The sequence below is a fragment of the Erithacus rubecula genome, assembly GCF_903797595.1.
Source record: "Erithacus rubecula genome assembly, chromosome: 5".
NCBI lineage: Eukaryota > Metazoa > Chordata > Aves > Passeriformes > Muscicapidae > Erithacus > Erithacus rubecula.
In genome coordinates this window covers 58,095,207-58,116,870 of record NC_136687.1, presented here as the reverse complement: position 1 = coordinate 58,116,870, position 21,664 = coordinate 58,095,207, and the positions used below count along the sequence as shown (strand labels likewise).

Below are 21,664 nucleotides of genomic sequence, written 5' to 3'. Positions count from 1 at the left end.
TCAGGCTGTGCAGTGGTAACCCAGCATGGGGCTCCCATGAAGGGACAGAGATGTTCAGCAGCAGGCAGGACCACAGGGACCACAAGGAGAAGTGTGCACAGGAGCAGCAGCAGCAAGAGAAGCTTTAGGGGCAGGATCCCTCCAGCCAGGCTTCCCCTTCCCCTCCCCAGGTATGAGCACACCACATCCCTGCACGGGTGGAGGCTGCAGTGCAGAGCAGGCAGCAGCCTGGAGAAGCCTCTGGCACACACACCACCTGAGAGATGGCCCAGCACACCAAATGTATCACAGTTCTACAGTTCACAGACCCATGGCATCACCAGCTATGCTGGATTGACTGATGGGGACAAAAGGATCCTGGGGTGCATGCAACCATGTTTCACCAACAGCCAGGGCCAAAAAGCAGCATCCACAGGCACTATGTGTGCACAATACAGTGCAAAACTGCAGTCCTCTACCTCTGTTCCCCACATCTGTCACGATGCCATCAGCAGCACACACTACCTGAAGCAGTTTTCCAGGTAGAAAACCTCGCCCTTTTTTCCAGCCCTTCCCATTCCCTAAGCATCACCTCTGCAGCCGCCAGCAGCTTCCATACCAAACCAAAGCAAAGCCATGCCATACATACTTTCCAAGCTGTCCTTATCCCAGCAGATACGTGTCCTGTTCCTGGTTCTCATGCTTTATATGCACTCTGGAAACGACCTCTGCTCCCTCTGACTAATGCCAGATGCTGTGCCTTTGCCTTTCCCCACCCAGGTATTCTCCATGCCCAGAGTCCATTGGGAGAGATTTACAGGGAAGGGCATTTTGTTTCCAGGCTCCTGTGCTGCCACCTTGCCTTTGTCAAGCCTGAGCACCCACAATAACTGCCTGTAACTGCACTGGGTGACACGGGGTAAAAATGCCTTTTTCTGCATTGCCAGGGATCATCCATAGGACCATTCTGAGCCATCTGGGTTTAAGCAGCTGTGAGTGCCATCACACCCACCCTGAAGCATGGACTGAGTCACTACCTGCCCTTCAAAAGCTTTGTGGTGAAGCTGAAAGCAGAGTGGGGACAAAAACCCAATCCTATTCTTAAAGAGTGAAACTGGGAGATATTTGTAGGGATAAAAAGTCCTTTAGCATTTCTCTTGAGAGTGATGGAGAGAGGGTGGATGCACCCTCCACTTTCTGGATGGGAATGCAGGGCTCACAGCCCACGCACACAGATGGTCTGTGTAATGCCATGCAGGAAGAGGCACTGTTTGTCCCTGGAGAGGACACAGAGCACCCAGACAGGTTTTTTATTGCAGGTGGGGAGCATTTCATGCTCAGGATCCATATCTCTTCAATATCAAGGTGAGCTGGTGCCAGGCAGCCCCAAATCCCCAAGCCTTTCTATTCAGAAAGGTGGCACTGACAACAGCCCTGCGCAGCCACCTGGGCCACCACAGCAGGGACAGTGCTGGGTGTCCTGCAGAAGTCACTTGCCTGGAGGAGGATCCAGATCTGCCCTGCAGCAGTAGCCATTTCCCCAAATTTTGCAGCTTGGATGAACAACCCTGACTCCTTCAATGTGTTAAATAGCCTTTCTAAAAGCTGATCCAGTAACAAAATACTAGTGAAAATCTCTGTCTGCAGCAAGAACAGGGAAATCTCAGCTACACCAGGGGCTGCTGAGATGGACTAAGCAGGAGAAGGATGGGTGCTCTCAGGTGGTGCAAGAGTGACATACACAGAGGTAGGAAGACAAACTCAAAACTTTATTTCTGCAGTTAATTAGGGAAAAACATTAAATGCCATTGAGTCAAGCTCCACAGGGTGCATTTCCAACAATCAGGGCAGCAGTGCCTCCTGCCTGCAGCAGTTCCAAGGATGCAGCGAGGATGGCAGCATCTGCAACAGGATGGGAGAGGCATGTCAGGGACTGGGGCTGTGCCTCACCACACTCTGTGTGTCCCCCCAGTCCTTCCCCCTCACCCTACACAAGGTCCCCAGTGACAGGACAGGTCACTCTTGTCACTTGCCCATGGCCACTTCCCCACTGCAGCAAACTTTGTCAGGTGTCAGGATGTTGGCAGAAGAGGCTCTGGGAAGCCACCCCAGAGCTGTCTGTGTGTGTGACAGCAGATTTATGGACCAGCATCAGCACCCCAGCTTACCAGAATATGCCAAGCTCCCTCCTGCGGTTGATGTCTCTCTTTATTTGGCAAACAGAGCACATGGTGCACCACATGGTGATACAGTAGTCAGAGCAAATGGACCCCTGTTAGGAAGAAACTGGTTAGGGACAGAGGCTACCCAAAAGCCATGTTCCAGATGAGATAATATTAATCACATTCCAGGACAAGTACTCTTTTTTTCTTGGCAGACTGGGGCATCCTCAGTAAAAAACACTGAAGCCTAGGGTTATCAAACCCCAAGCCACAGAAAGGAAGGAAGGAGCCCTTCGTGCAGGTTGCAGATAGCTACTTATTTTTTGACTTCTGTAGTTCAGGCTGGGAAGAAAAATGCACACAGGAACAGACAGTGTGGGCAAAGTGAACTTGGGCCACCACGGTGTGCATTTGGGATGGCAGCAACCACCTCTCCTGCAGGAAGAAACATCCTCAGAAGCATGTACTGTCCACCTTTCTCCCAAACCTGATTATGGATCTTCATCCTTGTAACCAGCTTCACCTATTTAGTGAGCACACAGTTATCTCAAAGCTCAAAGGAGGAAGCAGCAGCTGAGGTGGATGTGAATGGGAAAAAAAAGGGAGTGGAAGTCACTGCTGCCCTGAGCCCCTCCCCAAAGTGCAGAGAGGGATCCCAGGGGCACCCAGCAGGGTGAGGGGCAGGCTCAGCACTCACTGGGATGTTGTATCTGGTGCGGTACAGGGTCCTCATGGCCACGCTGGTCCCACACAGGCAGCACTCGTTCATGTCCCCAGCCACCTGGCACGCCAGGCACGGGAAGCAGAACATCCCGCAGCAGCCTGGCAGGGGGAGAAACACAGCTCTGGGTGAGGCTCTGCCACGGCTGCACAGTGGCAGGGAGCAATGGGGCAGGGGAAGAGTGTCCCAGGCACTGACAGACGCCACAGTCGGAGCAGCAGTCCATCAGGCCTGTCTGCCACGTGCATCTGGAGACAGAGGACACGGCCCCGCCGTACTGCGGCTGGATCGTCACCACGGTCGGCGCTGCCATCCCCAGGCTCTCTCTGAAAGACACGCAAAACAGGACACTCAGGGAAAAACCCAACCTCCAACCTGCCACCCTTCAGCAGGCTGCCTTGTGCCCAGCTAGCTGCCACTGGAGGTGATAGAGCATAACCATATCTTGCCTGCATTTCTATCTTTTCAAGGTTTTCACGTTATCTGCCTTTTTATCCAGCTTGCAAGATAGCATCAGGTCACTGATGTTCCCCACTCTGCCCCATAAAGGCTTGGCTAGTGCATAGACAGGGCTCATTCCCCTTGTGCTGAGCTGGGCTGGGCAGTGAATCCAGGCTAAAGGGAGTGACTTGGGCATTTGGTTGTTGGACTTGCTGTATTTTACACTAGATGGCTTTGGCATGGGCACAGAGCGTGTGAGAAGCACCTGTGGACTCATTTCCTCATAGCAAAGCCAGGCTGCACTCGAGAGAGATACTATAGAAAACTCGTATCTCTGGTTTCTGGATGCAGCAAACCAGAAAGGGAGAAAATCAACCTCTGAAGTCTGACACCCTCTCCTTGCCTTTCTGTGGTTAAGCAAACAAACCTTGAAAACCAGTAAGGCTCAGGTCTGAAATAATAATAAGGATGATAATGATGATAATAACAACAATTTCCTCTCTGCTTCTAATTCCCTAGCCAAGTAAAAAAAAGGACAAAATATTTCTAGGTAACAATTCCAAGGAAGTTTGGACCTGGGTGAGGTTCTCTGAGATAAGATAAACTGCCTGCTCGGATTTGTTGAGACTTTTTCTGTAAGCTGGGTTGGTTTCTTTTATTTCTTAGAAACAGCAGTTCGACAAAGGCTGACCCACCCTGCTGGGTGATGAGGTTCCTCCCCTCTGTTGCTCCTGAGCTCAGCAGCCAGAACAGAAACCAAAATTAGGGATGAGGAGGGAGGGGAGAACCTTCTTTCTCCGTCCTTTGGAGGTATGCATGTTTCTCCAGCAATCCCACTCCTGGCTTCAGCTGGCAGCACATCCAGCCTGCAAGCCTGGTGGGAATGCAGCTGGAGGTGGCATCAGGTGTGTGTCCAGAGAGAGATGCCTGTGCCTACCCACAGCTTCCCCCTGCCTGCCCACTGCACGGACACGTGGATCTCTCTACACTGTTACACACGAGTGTTATCCACCTCGCTTCTCCTCTCCTAGCTGCCAACAAGATTGAAGAGTTTGAAGCACAGCTGCACTTGCCACCGACAGCACACCCCACTGAAGGGACAGCCAGCAGCCGGGTGTCAAAAGCCATCAATATCCGAGCTCCTGGTGAGGCAGCCCAGTTTAAGCAGAGAGTAAAGTACCAGCCAGATTCCTTCAACACATTTATACAACCGTGTTAGCATCAGAAAGCAGCAAGCAAAGGTAAACTCTGCATAACCCAGCTTTTCTGAGTAGCTTTTTAAAAGCCCCCCACTCCCCAAGTAGGATTTGCCTAGTTTGATTTAAATTTTGTGCAAAGCAAGAAAAAAGAAAAATAAATTTCCCTACTCTGACATTAATATCCCACTCTTCCCAGGCTAAAAAGTTACTAACATTTCCATGATTTTAGAGGACTAACCTGGTGAGCAGCCTTGGTCAGTGCAAGCTTCCTCTCCAGCCGGGACCCTGCACAAAGAGGCGCTGGTGAAGATGAAACTAACTTTTAACTCCCTCGGGTGCTCTCATTGGCAGCCAGCACTAACAATGGGTGGGAGGTAACTTGAAGGGGGAAGTCAGGAGCTGTGCCCTATCCTTAAAACCATGGATTTTGCATATGCAGAATACAGGCATTTATTTTTCCTTCTCCCAGGATTAGTTATTCTCTGGAAAAAAAAAAAAAAAAAAAAAAAAAAAAGTAAAAAAGTTTGCATGTTTATTGTCTTATTCTCTTAGTTTTGCCCACATGTTGCTGCTGTTCTGGGGAGAGCAGCTCTGAATGATGCACTTTAATTGGGACAGACATTTTCGTTTCCATTTCTCAGAAAATACAACCCAGATGGAGGCTTTCCATAAAAATTAGCCTGATTCCCTAATTGCTTGTCACAGACCATGTGTCCCAGCCACTGTAAAATTAACCAAACACTTACCACACACACATAAATTTCCCTTTATGAGATACAAATATTTACAGTTTCTTCACTATCATGCCCCAAATACGTAATCACTCATGCCCTCTGCAAGTCAGGACAGTTTTGGAAGCACTTCCACATTTTGTGGAGAATCTGTGGCACTGGAACAGCACTTTTTGTTTTCCAACAGAATGCACATAGCATGCAGAGATCCCAAAGAGGGGCTGAGAGGCTGCTTCCTCAGGAGAAAGTCAAGTTCAGTGCATACCATGGGAATGCACTGATGATGATGAGGTTCCCCTTCCCTCTCACCCTCATAAAGAATGGGAAAAGGAGAAGTTCAGGCTAAACTTCAGGGGATTTAGGGTGCTTTAAGTGAAGCCTTTTACCAGTAGTGCTGCTGAGAAAACAGGGAGCCATGCCTTGAAATGCTTCCCTTGGCTTCCAGCAGCTCCAAAGTTTAATTGTGTCTGTCCCTGCTTTACAATGGGGCTGCCTGGCCACTCCCTGGCTGGATCACACACAGTTGGTGTTTTATGTTAGAACATTGCAATAGGCTGTGGAAACTGAGGTGTGCAAAAAGTTATAGATCAGCAGATTCTCCCTAGAGGAGGAGATGCCTGACATCCCACCAGCTGGCTGGCTGAGACTCAAAGCCTAGGAGTCTGCTGGGGAGGAGGGAAACAAAGCTGAAATGAGTCAGGCTTTTTAGGTGTTAAGAAGAAAAGCCACCAGAGACCTCACAGCACTTCCTGGTACCTAAAGGGAGCTACAAGAGAGCTGGAGAGGGACTTTTAACCAGAGCATGCAGTGAGAGGGCAAGGGGGAATTGCTTTGAACTGAAGGAGGATAATTTAGATTATATTACAAAGAAATTCTTCATTCTTAGAGTGGTGAGGCACTGGCACAGGTTGCCCAGAAAAGCTGTGGATGCCCTATCCCTGGAAGTGTTCAAGGCCAGGTTGGATGGGGCTTTGAGTAATGTAGTCTAGTGAAAGTATCCCTGCCCACAGCAAGGGGTTTGAAACTAGATGATCTTTAAAGTCCCTTCCAAACCAAGCCATTCAATTATTAATTTCAAGAAGACAATGGAAAAATTCTGCTGAAATCAATACTTACCAATTTAACATGTACTGCAGTAAATGCAATACTGACAAAAATTCAGGAGCACAGATTTAAAAAATCTCCCTTAACACTTTTTTGCTTTCTTTGCAAAGAGCAAAGTATCAATTACTCAATCTACCACTGTATTTTATGGAGCAGTTACAACCAGAAACTCATTTATTCCAGTTTGGGTCACTCACACGTAAATGTTCGTGCCTGTTTTCTGTACCACATAAAACAAGCCCAACCTCCAACTTCAAACACAACCACAAACGAGCAAAGCCACCTTCCCCAGCACATTGCCTCGTGCTATTTACACAAACAAAGGTGTCTCAACTAATGAGAGGTGTGTTCATTCACAGAGGGTCCTGACCTTTGGTGTGCCAGTCAGGGAGGCTGCCTGGCAAAGTAGGGTGCCTCGGGGTCTCTCTCCAAAGCTCTGGTCCCACCAGTCCTTTCCAGAGACAGAGTAACAGTCTGAGTTTTGTTTCAGTCATGGAGAGGGGCTTCTGAGTCAGAAACTTCACCTTTTTTCTAGATGTCACCACAGCTTCATAGGAAGGACATTACCCACAAACCTTGCACAACCCACATCTTGAAATGGCTCAGGCAAAACGGAATTCCTGCAACTGTAAAAGCTGCAGGAGAATGGGGCTGGATGAGTGCAAGGGGAAATTTTCACACAAAAATGTAGCTGAGGGTCAGGTGCACGTCTCACAGAAACTGAAACCATTGTAGATGAGCTGCTCCTGTGTCTGCACATCCCTCATCTCTCCCACACCAGGGACACTGCACGCAGTGGAGAGGGTCTGCTTGGGTGGCTGATCAGACAGAGAATGATGCTAAGGCTGGGCAAGGAGCCTGAATCCCCCTGTGCCACAGGCACCCAAACATAAGGTCCTGCACATAGTGGAGAGCTCACAGCCAGGGCCAAGCTCTGCAGCAGCTCTTTGTCACGTCTGGCCAGACCTAGAAGCAGTTTCAAATACCTCTACAACCACATGCTAGAGCTAGCAATGGTTTGTCACAAGATGTTTCAAGAGAAAAGTTTCACACATCTTCTAGCTGAGCTTCTGCTTCCTGTGGCTTGCTAACTTTTCATGCTTTCAGTGGTGCCACTCTTTCTCCAGGTCGCTCAGGCTTACAGGATAATGCCCTCTGGGGATCAAGAGTTATCTCAGGAGTTCACAAAGTAAAAACAACTAAAGTAAAAATCAACAAATCAACCCTCTTGTAATAAACCAGTCCAACTAATACATTTTGTAGTCTGTGCCATTTCTATGGCAGTTTTATCCCAAACTGCCAGATCAATGCAGGGGATGATGGACCTTCCCTTCTGCTGTCCCCTGTGTCTGGCACACATGGTGTCCTTGCTGTAACACCTGAGCAGGAGCTGAGTCAATGGCCACACATGATGCAGCATAGAGTTAATCCAGTATTATCCAGGTATTTGCAGAAGGACATTCAACACACTTTGCAACAGTATTTGGTGGGTAAAAAGTATTTTCTTAATGTATTGATGTTATTTAGCAGAATAATTGTACTGTGGATTAAAAAGTGCCTTTACTACTTAATAATCATGATGATGTTTTTTAAGACAGATGGGAGAAGCTATTGAGAGAGTTGAACCAGGAGAGATGATGTGCAAGATGGGGAAGCTGTATGGCTCCTCACTTGCTGCATGTACATGACCACAAGTCCTCCTCAGAGGAGAGCTTTGCTTTTCCATGGAATTCTCAAGACCCAACATGCTCACCATGATGGAGGACAGGCTATAACCTCTGATGGGAGCTCCCTAGCTGTTTAACCTCCATTTTTCCTACTTAACATGGCATAAATAAATCAGCACTGAGCAGCTTGAATTCTTGACGGCAATTTTTTTCCTCCCACTTTCCCCCTTGCCACTGATTTCTCGAGCAAAGCCTGAAGACAGCAAATACAACAATGCCTTTACACCTTGTCCTGTGTGCATGTCCCAAGATCTCAGAGGACCCCTGGCAGCTCATGACAGGGCTAAGAGACATGGGAAGGAGTGAGAGAATTTTTCCCCCATGCTACCCAGCACCTGAGAAAAATCCCACCAGCAGTAGTCCCCAGGTGCTGCTGGCAGCAGTCCTGCTGTGGAGAGCACATTCAGCAGATAAACACTCAACAAGGGAGGAAACTCTGTAGGTACCAGAGCCCTGCTTGGGGCTGAGCAACCAAATGTTGATCACTGTCACCTGAGAGAGGAGGCATACACTGCACACCAGACCTTCAGCCTGCCCTTTATCTGGCCAAGAGCAACCTCATCCCAGCAGCTCCAGGGACAACCTGTGCATGCACAGCCTTGGTTTTCTGCCCTGGGCTTTCCTCCCAAGGAGGAGGGAGGCAGGAAACTCCCACCCCTCATCTAAAAGATACAATCCAAGTGACAGTTTCATGTGGTCTGCCAAATCATTCTTTTACTGCCCTGCTGCACCCTCTGTGCAGTGTCATGCATGCGGAAGCACGGGGGAAAAAAGGGATCGTGCCAGCCCTGAGCAAATAAATTCGAGGTGCCTTCCAGCAAATGCTTAAATTCACAATAGTAATGCATCTGATGGTGTACATGAAGTCTGTGCTTCCCTCCATTTTCCTCTCAAGTACTTCCATTTCCATTTATACATATTCCCTGAAAAAGTGGTTAATAGTATTACAGAATTTGGGGGAAAGAAGCTCTGATGAAACTGAAAATCTGTTTGACAAATGTTTGGCTGTGCTGCAGCATGAGAGGCAACATAAAAGGCACAAAGTTTTCTCTACTAAGCAGCCACCTACCAGTGTTGGAAGTTTCTCCCCAAAGCAATCCCCTGGTGTTATATGTGCTGCTACTTGTGAGGTTGAGCATTGAACATTGATAACTTGATGATAAAATTATTTCCCTTCAACATCAAATCACAGAAAAACATCTGTGTTGGAAAATACCTCTAAGGTTATTGAGTCCAACCATGAATGCACTGCCATGTTCACCACCGTGTCCCCAAGTGCCACAACCTCACACCTTTTGAACATTTCCAGGGATGGTGATTCCACCACTTCCCTGGGCAGCCTGTTCCAATGTGTGAGCACCATTTCAGCAAAGGAGTTTATATCCAGTCTAAACCTCCCCTGGTGTAACTTGAGGCTGTTTCCTCTCTTCCTGTCACTAGTTACCTGGGAGACAAGACCAACTCCCACCTGGCCACAAGGTCCTTTCAGGGAACTCCAGAAAGTGAGATACTTTACATTCAGAGCTGAATTCTCAGTGCAGGAAAAAAATAAGGTCCTGTGAAATGGGCAGGCCATTGCTTTCCCCCACTGCCCTTACAGCTTGTTACAGGTTTGGTTCTGTTCTTTATGCAGTTGATACAACTTATTTTATATTAGGTGTACCTTATTTATTTATTTATTTAGTATTAGGTATATTTCCTTGTTACTGTACCTGTCACAGACAAGAAGTACTGCAGTTTGAAGAAACTGTGGTTTGCAGGCATGAGAATTCAAGGGTGACTTTGGATTGTTTTGCACTAGGATGGGAATTTCCACCTCAGAAATTACAGCTTTATTGTTAGAAGCATTGAACTTGGCATTAACACTGGTCTTTTGTTGATGGTTTTGTTTCAATTTCTTTTAAGTGTATTAAACCTCTTTCTGCTTTGTACAGACAAAATCCCTTCTGTACAGCTGCCTAGAAGTGTGGTCTGTTTTTTTTTTAAACACTACCATCCAGGAAAAGGAAAATTTAAATGTAAAACCCATGAAGTTTTTTGTTATTTTCTTTGTGATTCTGGTACTGCATCTAGCACACTGTGTTAAAAGTTGCTCTGGCTTTTTGCCTCCATCACAAAACGCAGGGAAGTGTTGCAGAAAAATCAAAATCACCTCTTCCTTATCCCAGGAGGCTTGAGCTAGTACCTAAACTTCTCATTATGCATGGCTGGCTAAGATGCACATTTTTTCTTGGCAGCTTTCCTTTGAAGCTCCAAGTATTTGCACTGTGAAGTGTTTAGAAGCCAACTGATGTCCCTCTCCTAGCTTTTGCTAGTGGAAGTAGAAAGGGAATGCCTTTTTCCCAGTTCATGTCTCCAGTGGCTGGCGAGATGCCTGACCTAGTGCCCTGGTGCTGCCAGGCTGGCTGGCATGGGCACTCTGGCTGTTTGCACAGCTCCTGCAGCACATACTTGGGAATAAGGAGGGAAAACCCTGACCCCCTCCCATTAACCATCATATTTCCCAAGAAATCCTGGTAGTAGAGCTTGCCTTGGCTGACCCTCCTCTGATGAGTCTTCTCCCAGGGAAAGGGGAGTGTGAGAGCTCGGTGTGCCACTGTGAGAAGCAGCCTTCTTTGGCAAAGATCCAGCCCCACCCTGCAGGTTTCCAATGCCTTGGCAAGCTCTCCCTTTATCCCTGCAGGAGCAGCACCCTTAGTCTATAGTGCTGATCCTGGACAAAAGGCTGGTGTTGCTTTGATACACCCTTCTACAAAGCAACACACACAAGTGTTGGTACAGAGCTTTGTTTCACTGAGCAACTGGCAGTGTTTCTGTTTGCCACTGTTAGGGACTTTTGACCTTCTTGTGCCTAAAAACAGCATTTGTTATCTCAACATCCTGTGGAGGAATACTTGGAAAAGGTGGGAGAAAAAGGCAAGGTTTGATAGTGGAGAAGAAACTTCCAGAGGACACTGTTTTCTGCAAAAGCACACTAATAAAAAGCTGGTGCTTAGAGACAGGAGTATCTGAAAACATTTTAAGAAACTGTATCCAATTACAGCAGAGATGTCTTAGTGAAGATTTGGAATAGAATACCTTGGGAATGAAGGGAGGAGATGTACATATATCTGAGAGCAAATCCAAACAGGAAGGTTTTAGCCAGGAAGCAGCTTGGCCTTTAGCTCTTTTGCACTTTAAAAATTATTTATTTCCTCGTATTAATCATAAAATTTCCACTAATTTAATATCCTCAGTATTACAGTTTGGAACCTAAATCTTTCTGGTTCTCAGGCAATGAACCTAAAATACAGCTATGTCTTATCTGTGTAAAATGAAATTAAGATGAATTTGGAGAACAGAAAACATGAAATTATTTTCAAGTTCCAGACACGAGGACTGTTTCAAAACTTTAATTTCTATTCTAGTCAGTGACACCATTTCCCTCCTCATGTTTTAAGCCAAATACATGTGACAAGCAGTCATCAAAGGACACCAGAAAGTTCAAATGCACTACAAAATGTGAGCTCTTCCCCAATCTGAGATATATAAAGACACTTCACTATGTTAAAAAAGATTAATAACTTTTGCCACCACCTCACAGAAGTAACACTACTAATACTGAGAACCTGATCCCTACTAGTTACAAGACTTTTTAATTACTAGAAAATAGGTAATAAAGTTTAAGTTGGATGCATCAAATTCTCCTACAAAATGCAGCTATGTCACATAACTGATCAGAAGCTTATTGTTTTTCATTATTAAACTGCTTTTCTTCAACTTAATACTTTCTCCACCCCAGAAATGCAACTCTATTTAAGAATTTCTGTGCAAGGGCCATTTAGTTAGCCTGCACTTGCTATTTTTACTGTTTCCAGGCATTCCTCTAGAAACAAGTTTTTCCTGTAAGACTACAAAGAAAACCGGTAGGCATAAGTCAAAACAAGCGGAATTAAAAAATAAAAAAATGTCAACAGTTTGCATGATGGATTTGTAGCCCAGGGTCAACCACTGTTCACACATACTTGGCAACAGCTCTGGGCTGCTCTGTTTTTGTTTTCAGTCCTTAGTCTGTGCTCAATTCACCCTTGACAAATAAGCTCAGCTTACTCTCTGCAACTTTGCAGAAGCCTGTCCTTTTCACTTGATGCAGCAATCACAGCAGAAAATCTTCTTAAATATTACTCTATTTACTCTTTTTTGTGGACCTCACACACACACTCCTGACTGTTCCTAGACATCCCAGGAGAAAAAAAACTCTCATAAAAAAAAGGAGTTATTGCAACTCTTCCATGCAGCAAGCTCCACCTCAAACTGCAAATTACCTTTGTAATAACTCACACCATCAAAGATGCACAGCCAAATTTTATTTACAACCAGAAATAATTTTACATTTTCACCTGTGCTGTCACTAAGGGACACCTGCTTCATATAAAATCTTGAGTTCAGTCTCCAGAGCTTGACAGAAGTTTGCTGCTACTACACAGGACCAGCAGATCAGCTTCACTCTTTGGAGCTTCTATGCAGACTGAAGTTATTCCCAGATAACCAAAACTTGCCTTGTAGAATTACCTCAATTGCATGATTTGAGAAACAAGAATGTTTCCACCAGCTTTTATAAATAAACATTATAAAGCAGCTATATTTATATTAAAAATGTTTTCCTTCTTACAATACTTACACTTCAGTCAGACTAAAATAACAGTATAGTGATTTCAACTATCTGTTCTCTGAAGACTCTTCTACATTTTTTAAGTCTCTTTGTTTCCATAGATTTCCAAACACAATCCCTATGAAGAGCAGAATTCCTACAGTACGGTTCGAAGCAAATTTTTTCCAACAGTCTTCAGGCTTGTCTATGTCCAAAGTGTAGATCTGCAAAAGCACAGTAAAACATTATTAGAGGATTATTATTCTACAGACTCATAAGTTTTTGACACACCACAAAATGACCTGCAACTTCAACAAATTATTCTTAAACACTAAAGTCTACCCTTACCTCCACAAAAAACAGGAATACTCTGTGCTTTTTTTCTTTCTTTTTTTCATAACTGTCATCTGTGTTTGACAGATTTTTTTTCAACATACAGCAGAAAAGTCAAAGATTTCATATGAACATGATTCCTAGACCATCTCAATGGAAGACTATAGACACAGCCTAGTTACTGGTGTGCCTGGTTTGATATTTAAAGGAGTAAAAATCTCTGGGCATGTAAATAAGTCTCTTTGAGATTTTCCTCAGTAGGTTGCCACCTAATTCTTCAATTCAACTTTAAGTAAAAAGAAATACACTTTTCCATCTCTGCTGCAAGGTGTTGTTCCATGTTTCAATAGAGACAAGGCACTGGAGAGCCAGCAGTGAAGCAGGGAAACTGGAAAGCACAGGGAAGTGCCAGGGCCTGCCTTGCCACACAGGGCTAGTTTCAGTCCAGCTTCTCTTAGCCAAGCTTGTGCAATTCTCTTTCAAACAAGAACCAGAATACCTGCAACAGCAGCCAGAAGCAAGGCTTGCCTTACCCAACACAGCAGCTCTCTGCTCTGAATCACAACTAAAAGTGAAACAAAAACCACAAAAAAACCAAATCTTCCTCCCCCCCAAAACCACCAAACTGAAAGAAAGAAAAAAAAAAACTATAATAAACCACAAGAAACAACCCACAAGATACAGCACGAACAAATTTACTGAAAAATATTTCTAAAACAAAAATTTGGTGCAGAAGTCTTGAGAATGATAACAAGAGGAAATGTTGAGCAAAATGAGTGAAAGGATTAACAGAGGAGGAGCCCCTAAAACTTCAAACCTTGCATTTCAGCCTTTGAAAAAGTTAAAACAGAAAGCATTTGACTGAAAGAAGTGAAACCTTCCCCAGGAAATCTGCTTAATTTCTGGCTGCAGAAAGAAATCAGATGGTCAAATAATAAAAAAAAAAACCTTCACAAGCCTCTAAAATAAGATGTGATCCACATCCTTAAGAACCTGTCAGCTACTCAGACACTGAACTTGAAACACTGAACTGACAGATCAAACTCAACAGCAGCCAAGCTATTCTTTCAAAAAGACAAGGAAAGTAGATGCTATTTTTCTATAGGTGCATTTCTTGAGAGGGATATAATTTGACATCATCATGACCGAAATTCCTCTGCCTCAGGCAAAAATTCAGTGAATCAAGGAAATTTTGGAAATCCTGGTCCTCAAGCATCTTACTTAGCTTTCTAAACTCAGTTAAGGACACACTCAGAAACCTTGAACAAGAAGATAAGCATGAAAACATTTAAGCAGGATTAATATTAAAATAATTCCTCAGAAAGAAGCTACTCTGTGGTATAGAGAACAGTTCTGCTCTTGTGGCTTTGCCAGTCCATACAATTGTGAATCCTTCATCACTTACACTCATTAGTCTGTATCCTCACTTATAAAGATCCTTAAAAGTGGTTTCCATTCACAACATAACTACAGTGTAAAGGCTCTCTGACAATTCAAACTGTAAATAATCATGCACAGGACACAGTATTCTTTGTCTCACACATTTCCAAGCACTATGAAAATAGTATCTGAGTGCCAGACTACAACACCTTCTCTTACTCAGAAATATGTTTAATATCCATTACCTGCATGAGCTCCACCCATTAAAATGCAACATTATGACCAACATGCTTTATAAAAAGTTCCACATTGCCACAGATTTAACTGCTCAGACTAGCAATGGTTTTACTCCTTGCAATACACAAATCTCTGCCATCACTTACCTATCAAGACCAACAATTAAGTTTTGAATAGACTGACTTGTCACTTACTACAAGACTGTGTAACACAGTTGTTAGGATTCAGAAAGAACAAGGTAACAAGACCCTATCTGCATACTTTACTGACAAAGCTAATTTTTTTCTTTCTGTTATTCATAAAAATTTCTAAACAAATGCAACTACACGGCTGAACTGGATTGTTCTCTGCTGTAAAGAGAACTCTTTACAACTGTTCAATTAACATAAAATGATGATATCAACATCTGCTATTATGTGTGCCAGACACTGCAAGAGCTGAATTAGAACAGCCATCACCACAGTATTATGCAGCACACTGAGGTGAGTCTAGCAGCAGCTGCTGCTGGCAAGTGAGGAGAAAACCTCTTCCTTGAGATCACAGCTTAATGTGTGGCACTTCTGTCAGCACTGAAACTCAGTGTTCCACTGTTTGTCATCAGGATTGAAGGTCTCCTCAACCAAAAAGTCTGCAAAAGGTACTTAATAAGACCAAGCTTATTGTCAGAAAAACCTTAGTTCTCTTTACAGGAACTGTTTTTCATGGGTAGCTCACGAACTGATGGGGGTTGAAAAGACCTCTGACTTCTCAGTAAAAACTTCCACAGGGAAAAAGTACAAATAAAGCCATCAAACCTGGTGTGCCAGGTGAGCCCCCACGGCAGCCACAGCTGAGTAATATGGGAAGGTTTGGTTGCAATTCACCCCTGCCATGCACAAACTCAGGAGCATGGCCAGGCTGAAGCCACTAAGCCACTGCTTGGTGTCCTCCTGGAACTGCAGGGCAGTTGACTTCACACCAATCATGATGTCATCCCTTTTATCCTGGAATGAAAAGATAAATTACCACAAAATCCATAATCCAGTGTCACTTCAGAAGAAAAATTAAAATGGGAGGCTTGCTTAAATTTCCAATGCTTCTTACTAGGAACCCAATTTAAGGGAAATTGTAGGTCCCCACATCAAAATTGAAACTAGGAGGTTAGTCTGAGAGCTACTTTAGCAGCCAAGAGTTAATACCAATGTCAAAGTTATTTACACAATGCAAAAGCATAAGGGCACAAAGAGCATTGAACTTCCATCTTTCCACCTGATTTGTAAAACCTTGGCAAACAGCACTAAAACATTGAAGTGCTGGGACTTCCTTGGTGCTGCTTAAACTCAGCTGAGGGCTAAGAACTGCAAGAGGTTAGTTCTGTTGTTTGACAACAAATTTGCCAACAAAACACACAAACTTGTGTGTTTAAACACAGGTATCTGGAATGTCTCTTACCTGATGTGCATAAATGGTGTCGTACACCAGTGTCCACATGACCCCAGCAAAGTACAAGGGCAAACACACAGACCACTCACACGACCCTCTGATGGCAGACCAGCCAAGAAGGGCTCCCCAATTAAATGTAAGTCCTAAAAATATAAAGATAATTTAAAAAGAAAAGAAGTTACAAGAATGCCAGGAGCAATTAAATATTATTTATTTCAGAGTGTATATCACATCAGCAGCTTTTTGTACAATACCAACATCTCTGTTTTTCTACCATTTATTTTCAGGCAGGTAATAAATATAAATAATTTGACATTAAATTTTCTGGACATGCAAGGAAAAATATATATGCCACACATTTTCCCCTAATTTGAATTTGACTTCATTAGTGTAAGGAAACATTTGCACAGAATATTCCAGAATACTCAAACAACAGGTCTGAAGGTAAAATGCTCAGATGACAGGCTGAAAACAGTACACAGCAGCCAACTATGGTACTTGTAAGCTGAAAATGACAATTTTGGTAAAAAAACCCCTGAAGACAGCTGGAATGTGAGAGCCAATATACACAGGTATGTTTTAGTAGCTCAGCTTAAAATGCAAGCACCATCAATATCTGTTCAGGAGTTGTTGTAGAAGCTGAAGACTGAAATGCTTAAATCTGTATTTAAGAAGGGTTTTGAAATAACCCTGAAACTATAATTATAACCTCAAAACTCACTCTCAGACGCCAAATACTTATTTGCTCCCTACTCTTCTTCCTCCCATCACTCCATCAAAACAAGAAACCCAAGGCCACACATCAGGTCTGATGTCTGTCATAAATTAAGAAGCTTGTGGCACAACAGAGTTTTGTCTGTAAGGTATTTCTATTTTGATGTAAAGTTATAAAAAATAAGATTGCTAAAGCTCAAACACTAATTTGTGAAACAACCCAAAAACTACAGCTGAAATAAAAAAAATAGAAAAAAAAATTTCCATCTCACCCAAAACTAGCTGTGGCCAGTATGTTATTCTCTTCATCAGAGGGTAGGTGATCACAAGGGATAAAGAGGCTGCTCCTAGAATGATACTGTATAAAGTAAAGAGGATTGGTTTGCCAGGCTAAAGATCAGGAGATGTAGTGCAGCACTGCAAGAGCTCTGAATGGTACTGACCTAATTCTTTTCCTTTCAATCACAATTCCATGACTAATAACCTCCTCCCTCTGGCCCCAACACCTTTTCTGCTCAAAATCTCTGTGCTTAACTCAGGACCCAGAACCAGACTTTAAAAAAACAAAAGATAACTCATACATCACCTGTAGTAATTCAGACACAGAAGCACACAGAGTGCCAGGCTGAGCTGTCCCCCAAGAAAAACCAAGGACTGGAAAGTGGAGATGTCTCCAGCTGCCAGGGGTCTGCTTGCTGTCCTTGCAACCTAAAAAATGGAAATAATATTGACCACCAGGTACATCTGTAACTGATGGGCAATTTGCAATCTTTGTTTCCTATTTTCTGAAGGGAAATGAAAGGGATCTAATTCTGTTGTTCACTTTTGTTCCTTTCTAATGGCATTTTCAGAATCCAGTCCCATTGATGTGAAAAGACAATTAATTTAACCCCAGCTGGAATACAGTGGTGAGTTACTTGCCAAAGGTGACCAATGCCAAAAAGCCCCTAAATGACTGATTTTCACTCCAACAGGAGGAAGAACTCTACACTGAGGGTGGCAGAACACTGGAGCAGCCTACCCAGGGAAGGCATGGAGACATTCCAAACCCCACCTGGACATGTACCTGTGTCACCTGCTCCAGGTGATCCTGCCTTGGCAGAGGTTGGACTGGATGATCTCCAGAGATCCCTTCCAACCCTAACAATTCCATGAAACTCTGCATATTGATGAAAATTGTGTCAAGTCTATTCAAAGAGATTCAAAAGCCAAGTTTTTACATAATATTATGTACATATAAAGTATCTTGCCTATGTTTGAATACTGTGAATTTAAATAAAGTATTTTAACTTATTCTTCCCCCAGCCATCAGGTTATGTTAACCAAATACTTAAATATCAAAATATGTTATACATATTTATATTTGGTTATACATACCAAATATGTTAAACCAAATACTGCTTTTAGAGTTTAAACATGAACTTAACATACCTGTGACCAATTCCACTGCATAGTGCAACTAAATATGGGATGTTCCACTTAAAGAAGGCATGTCCAAATATTCAGTAGCACAAAATCTAAACCCCAAACTACAACTACACCAGCCAATATCCTGCTGTTGGCCTGGCCTCTATGGCACTTGTGTTGAAGGCAGCTTTTTAAGGTACCCCAGAAAAAGCTGTAAAGGCAATTTTTAAAACTTTCCATCTGACCACATCATATAAATTAAATCATTATATTGAAATTCCCTGTCCCACATCAAATCTGTTTAGTATATGCAGTTATTAACACCTTCCAAATCCTAAACTATCCAAAGCTGCCATAAACCCCATCCTGACTCCCTGCCTTCCCAACAGCACAAACACAAGTGCCATACTAAGAACTTCACATACTGGGTTGGTTCATTATTCTGTGTCTTGAAGGCAAGAACCCAAACCCCAAAACCACAGGAGCAATACAGGAACAAAAACCAGGAGCAAACAGTGACACATCACCAGGATGTTCCCCTCCAAGCCTGCACCTGTGCACGTTTCAAAATCTGACATTGGGCACTGCCTTTTGCTTATTTCCTTCTTCTGAACAAATGGGAGACAGAAATGAAAAATACAACATAATAGAAGGGGATTAGCTCAGGGTTGGGCACGATACTCTGAAGAGGCAAAATTAACAATACAAGGAAACACTGCTCCTAAAATTAAGAAGAAAAAAAAATAAAAGTTGTTCTTGGATAGATTGTAACTAGCAAGCATAGCAAACAAAACAGTGTTACTTGGTTTGTTCTTTCCTGCAAAGCAAGGTTGAGAAATAAAGGTGTTCAAATACCTGCCTTCAGCTGACAACAGGATGTATTTTATATTACACAGAGGTGAGTATTCTATAGGACTTATTATAGTCCTGGACAGAGAAATGTTATATGAAATAAAATACTTTCTACTATTTTTGAAGGAAATGAGGCAAATTAATTGTGTGCATCTCAAACAGAAACGTGGAAGAATTCCTGAACCTGCACTCTGCAAGGAATCACTGGTGATGTTTATGTACTTCAGGGCTTTCAGCATCCTTGGTGCTTGGCTGAGAAAAAACAGCATTTGTAAGTGGAGTCTCCCTCCCTGGGGACATTCAAACCCACCTGGATGTGTTCCTGTGTAACCTGCTCTGGGTGAGTTGGCCTTGGCAAGGGGGTTGAACGAGACCATCCCCCGAGGTCCCTTCCAACCCCAAAAATCGTGTTGATTCTGTGATGGTGGAGATGAGTGGGAACGTGCTTGGTTCACTGAATGACAGAACAGCTTGGATTGGAAGGGGACTTTAAATATCACCTCGTTCCGACCCTGGTGCTGCAGGCAGGGACACTTTTTGCTAGTCCAGGTTACTCGCAGCCCCATCCAACTTGGCCTTGAACACTTCCAGGGATGGGCCACCTACAATTCCCTGGGCAGCCTGCTCCAGCGGCTCACCATCATCCTCTCCTGGAAGCCATGGCCCCTGCGCTGCCAGCAGCACGCCCAGCTTCTCTACCTGTCTGTCGTAGTCGCGGTCCCACATGTCATTGATGGTGCAGCCGGCGCCCCGCATCAGCACGGCCCCCACGCCGAACAGCGCCAGCGTGCGCCACTCCGGCAGGCAGCCGGGCGCCGCCGCCAGCCCGATGCTCCAGGTGCACGGCAGGTACAGCAGCCACGTCCCTGCGGGGAGAAAAACCCGCGGCCGGGCTCAGCGGGGAGCGGGAGGCCGCGCTGGGCACACGGAGCCCCGAGCCTCCCGGCCGCGCTCACCGGCGGGCTGGTGCAGCCGCATCAGCCGCAGGTAGGGCTGCAGCGCGGCCGGCGCGGCGCGCACCAGCTCGGCCGCCGAGAAGCTGCGCGGCCCCGGGGGCGCGGCGGCGGGGCGGCGGAGCAGCAGCGGTGGGGCGGCGGAGAGGGGCGGGCAGGCGGCGCGGAGCCCCGGGCTGCCCCGGAGCCCGGCGGAGCCCCGGCACAGCCGCGCCAGCAGCGCCGCCGCCATCTTGGCGCCGCCCCGCCGGCGGGACGGGGTCGGGCGGCGCTGCGCATGCGCGGCGCCCTCAGGCGCCCCCGCCGGGGCGGCCTCAGGGGAATCCTCGAACACAAAACTTTGCGTGGTCGTTCTTAACGGAGGTGAGTCGGGAAAATTAATCCACCAGCACCAGGGGTTTATGTCCGAAAAGGAGACAGAGGATTCCTTTTTGCTTTATTCGAATAAAAGGAGAGGCCGTGGGCCGTCCCCTGAGATCTCTCAAATTTTGGAGACACAGCCTCCCATTTTATCCTCTTTTCCCGCCGCTTTCCCTCTCATTTTCCCCATGGGCTGAGGTACTTGAGAGGTACAGGCTGCCGAATCAGATAATATATATCCCCTTCTGATATTCACAACATCCCTCTCCCCACCGCCTCTTTCTTTGTATCTCTAAATCCAGGAATTTAACACGGCCGTGGATGAGTAAATCTACTCAGTAACATTCCTCTGAAATTTGTGGTTAATCCTGTTGCTTCTTTCACCTATCAGTATCTAGCTTTTCCTACGGGCAGACTCACAGTTTGTTTGTCAAGACACATTCTCCTCATTCCTTTTATATCTTTCCACTATCTTGTCCTTTCTTTCTTTTCCTTATATATTTTCTTAAATGATATCTTTATAGTTTTCTATTGTTGTGTTTCTGTAGATAACAGCTGAAATGGCTGCATACCTCCTTTCCATCATTCTAAAAAGAACCTGCTGTATATAAACTCTGGAAATTCAAGTGTCATTTCACTCTTATCCAACCCTTTAACAAGAATCTCTGTTACCTCACCTTCAGCTAACACCAACCTCAGGGTTATAGCACAAATCAGAGAGCAGAGGACAAAGCCATAAAACCTTTGCTTTGCATGGCATGGTCTCAGTTTTCAAAATGTCCCCAGATCTGCTGCTGAAAAATTCCTTAGGGAATTGTCCCCTTAGAGTATGATTTCTTTTACATTACACATTTCCTTCAGCTTGAACAACTCACACACTGGTAGAGAACAATGGAAACCATTTGGAACTTTAATTTCCCAGGATGCTGACTAGCAGAAGGAAGTGAACTATGAATGTGATAGAGAAGTGACTTTAATGTTTTGCCATTTATTGTTTTAATGAGCAGTACTCCACAGCAGTAAAACCATTTGCACAGGACCATAAAGGAAATAGTTGCTCAACTCTGATGAAGAATTATTAATAAGCTAAGCTCCATTTCACATTGACAAGGCCATCATGGGCTTTTTTCAGACACAGACCTGAGGTGTGTTTGAATGGTGAGTCCTGGCAAGGAATCCCCAAAGCCTCTCTGCCTGCCATGTCTGTAGGAACAAGGATGCTCTGATTGTCACCACATGGATGCTCCTCTACAGACACTGCTTTGGAGTTTTTTTAATATGTGATGTGGCAAGGAAATCCTTGACTACCTGC

At 44.7% G+C, this 21,664-nt stretch overlaps 2 protein-coding genes across 3 annotated transcripts; both read right to left on the bottom strand.

The window, feature by feature from the left end:
• Nucleotides 1-1,727: 1,727 nt before the first annotated feature.
• On the bottom strand, nt 1,728-4,837 carry LOC306802560 (placenta-specific gene 8 protein-like; the record flags this gene model as incomplete). 2 transcript variants are annotated; one of them, XM_079306988.1, is made up of 5 exons in its annotated part: nt 4,741-4,836; nt 3,061-3,188; nt 2,839-2,963; nt 2,148-2,251; nt 1,728-1,881 (listed from the first exon to the last, which is right to left on the bottom strand). In XM_079306988.1, coding segments are annotated over exons 2-5 (345 nt in total). In that variant the 5' UTR covers nt 3,176-3,188; nt 4,741-4,836. The 2 variants fall into 2 exon arrangements, with proteins under 2 accessions (XP_079163114.1, XP_079163113.1); XM_079306987.1 differs by lacking the exon at nt 1,728-1,881 and having other exon boundaries at nt 2,144-2,251; nt 4,741-4,837.
• Nucleotides 4,838-12,391: 7,554 nt separating this feature from the next.
• On the bottom strand, nt 12,392-20,247 carry COQ2 (coenzyme Q2, polyprenyltransferase). Its single transcript, XM_079307480.1, has 7 exons — nt 19,996-20,247; nt 19,739-19,905; nt 17,367-17,488; nt 17,053-17,138; nt 16,076-16,209; nt 15,439-15,627; nt 12,392-12,918 (listed from the first exon to the last, which is right to left on the bottom strand). The coding sequence occupies exons 1-7, from the start codon at nt 20,222-20,224 to the stop codon at nt 12,763-12,765; spliced, it is 1,083 nt and encodes a 360-aa protein (XP_079163606.1). The 5' UTR covers nt 20,225-20,247; the 3' UTR covers nt 12,392-12,762.
• Nucleotides 20,248-21,664: the final 1,417 nt, after the last annotated feature.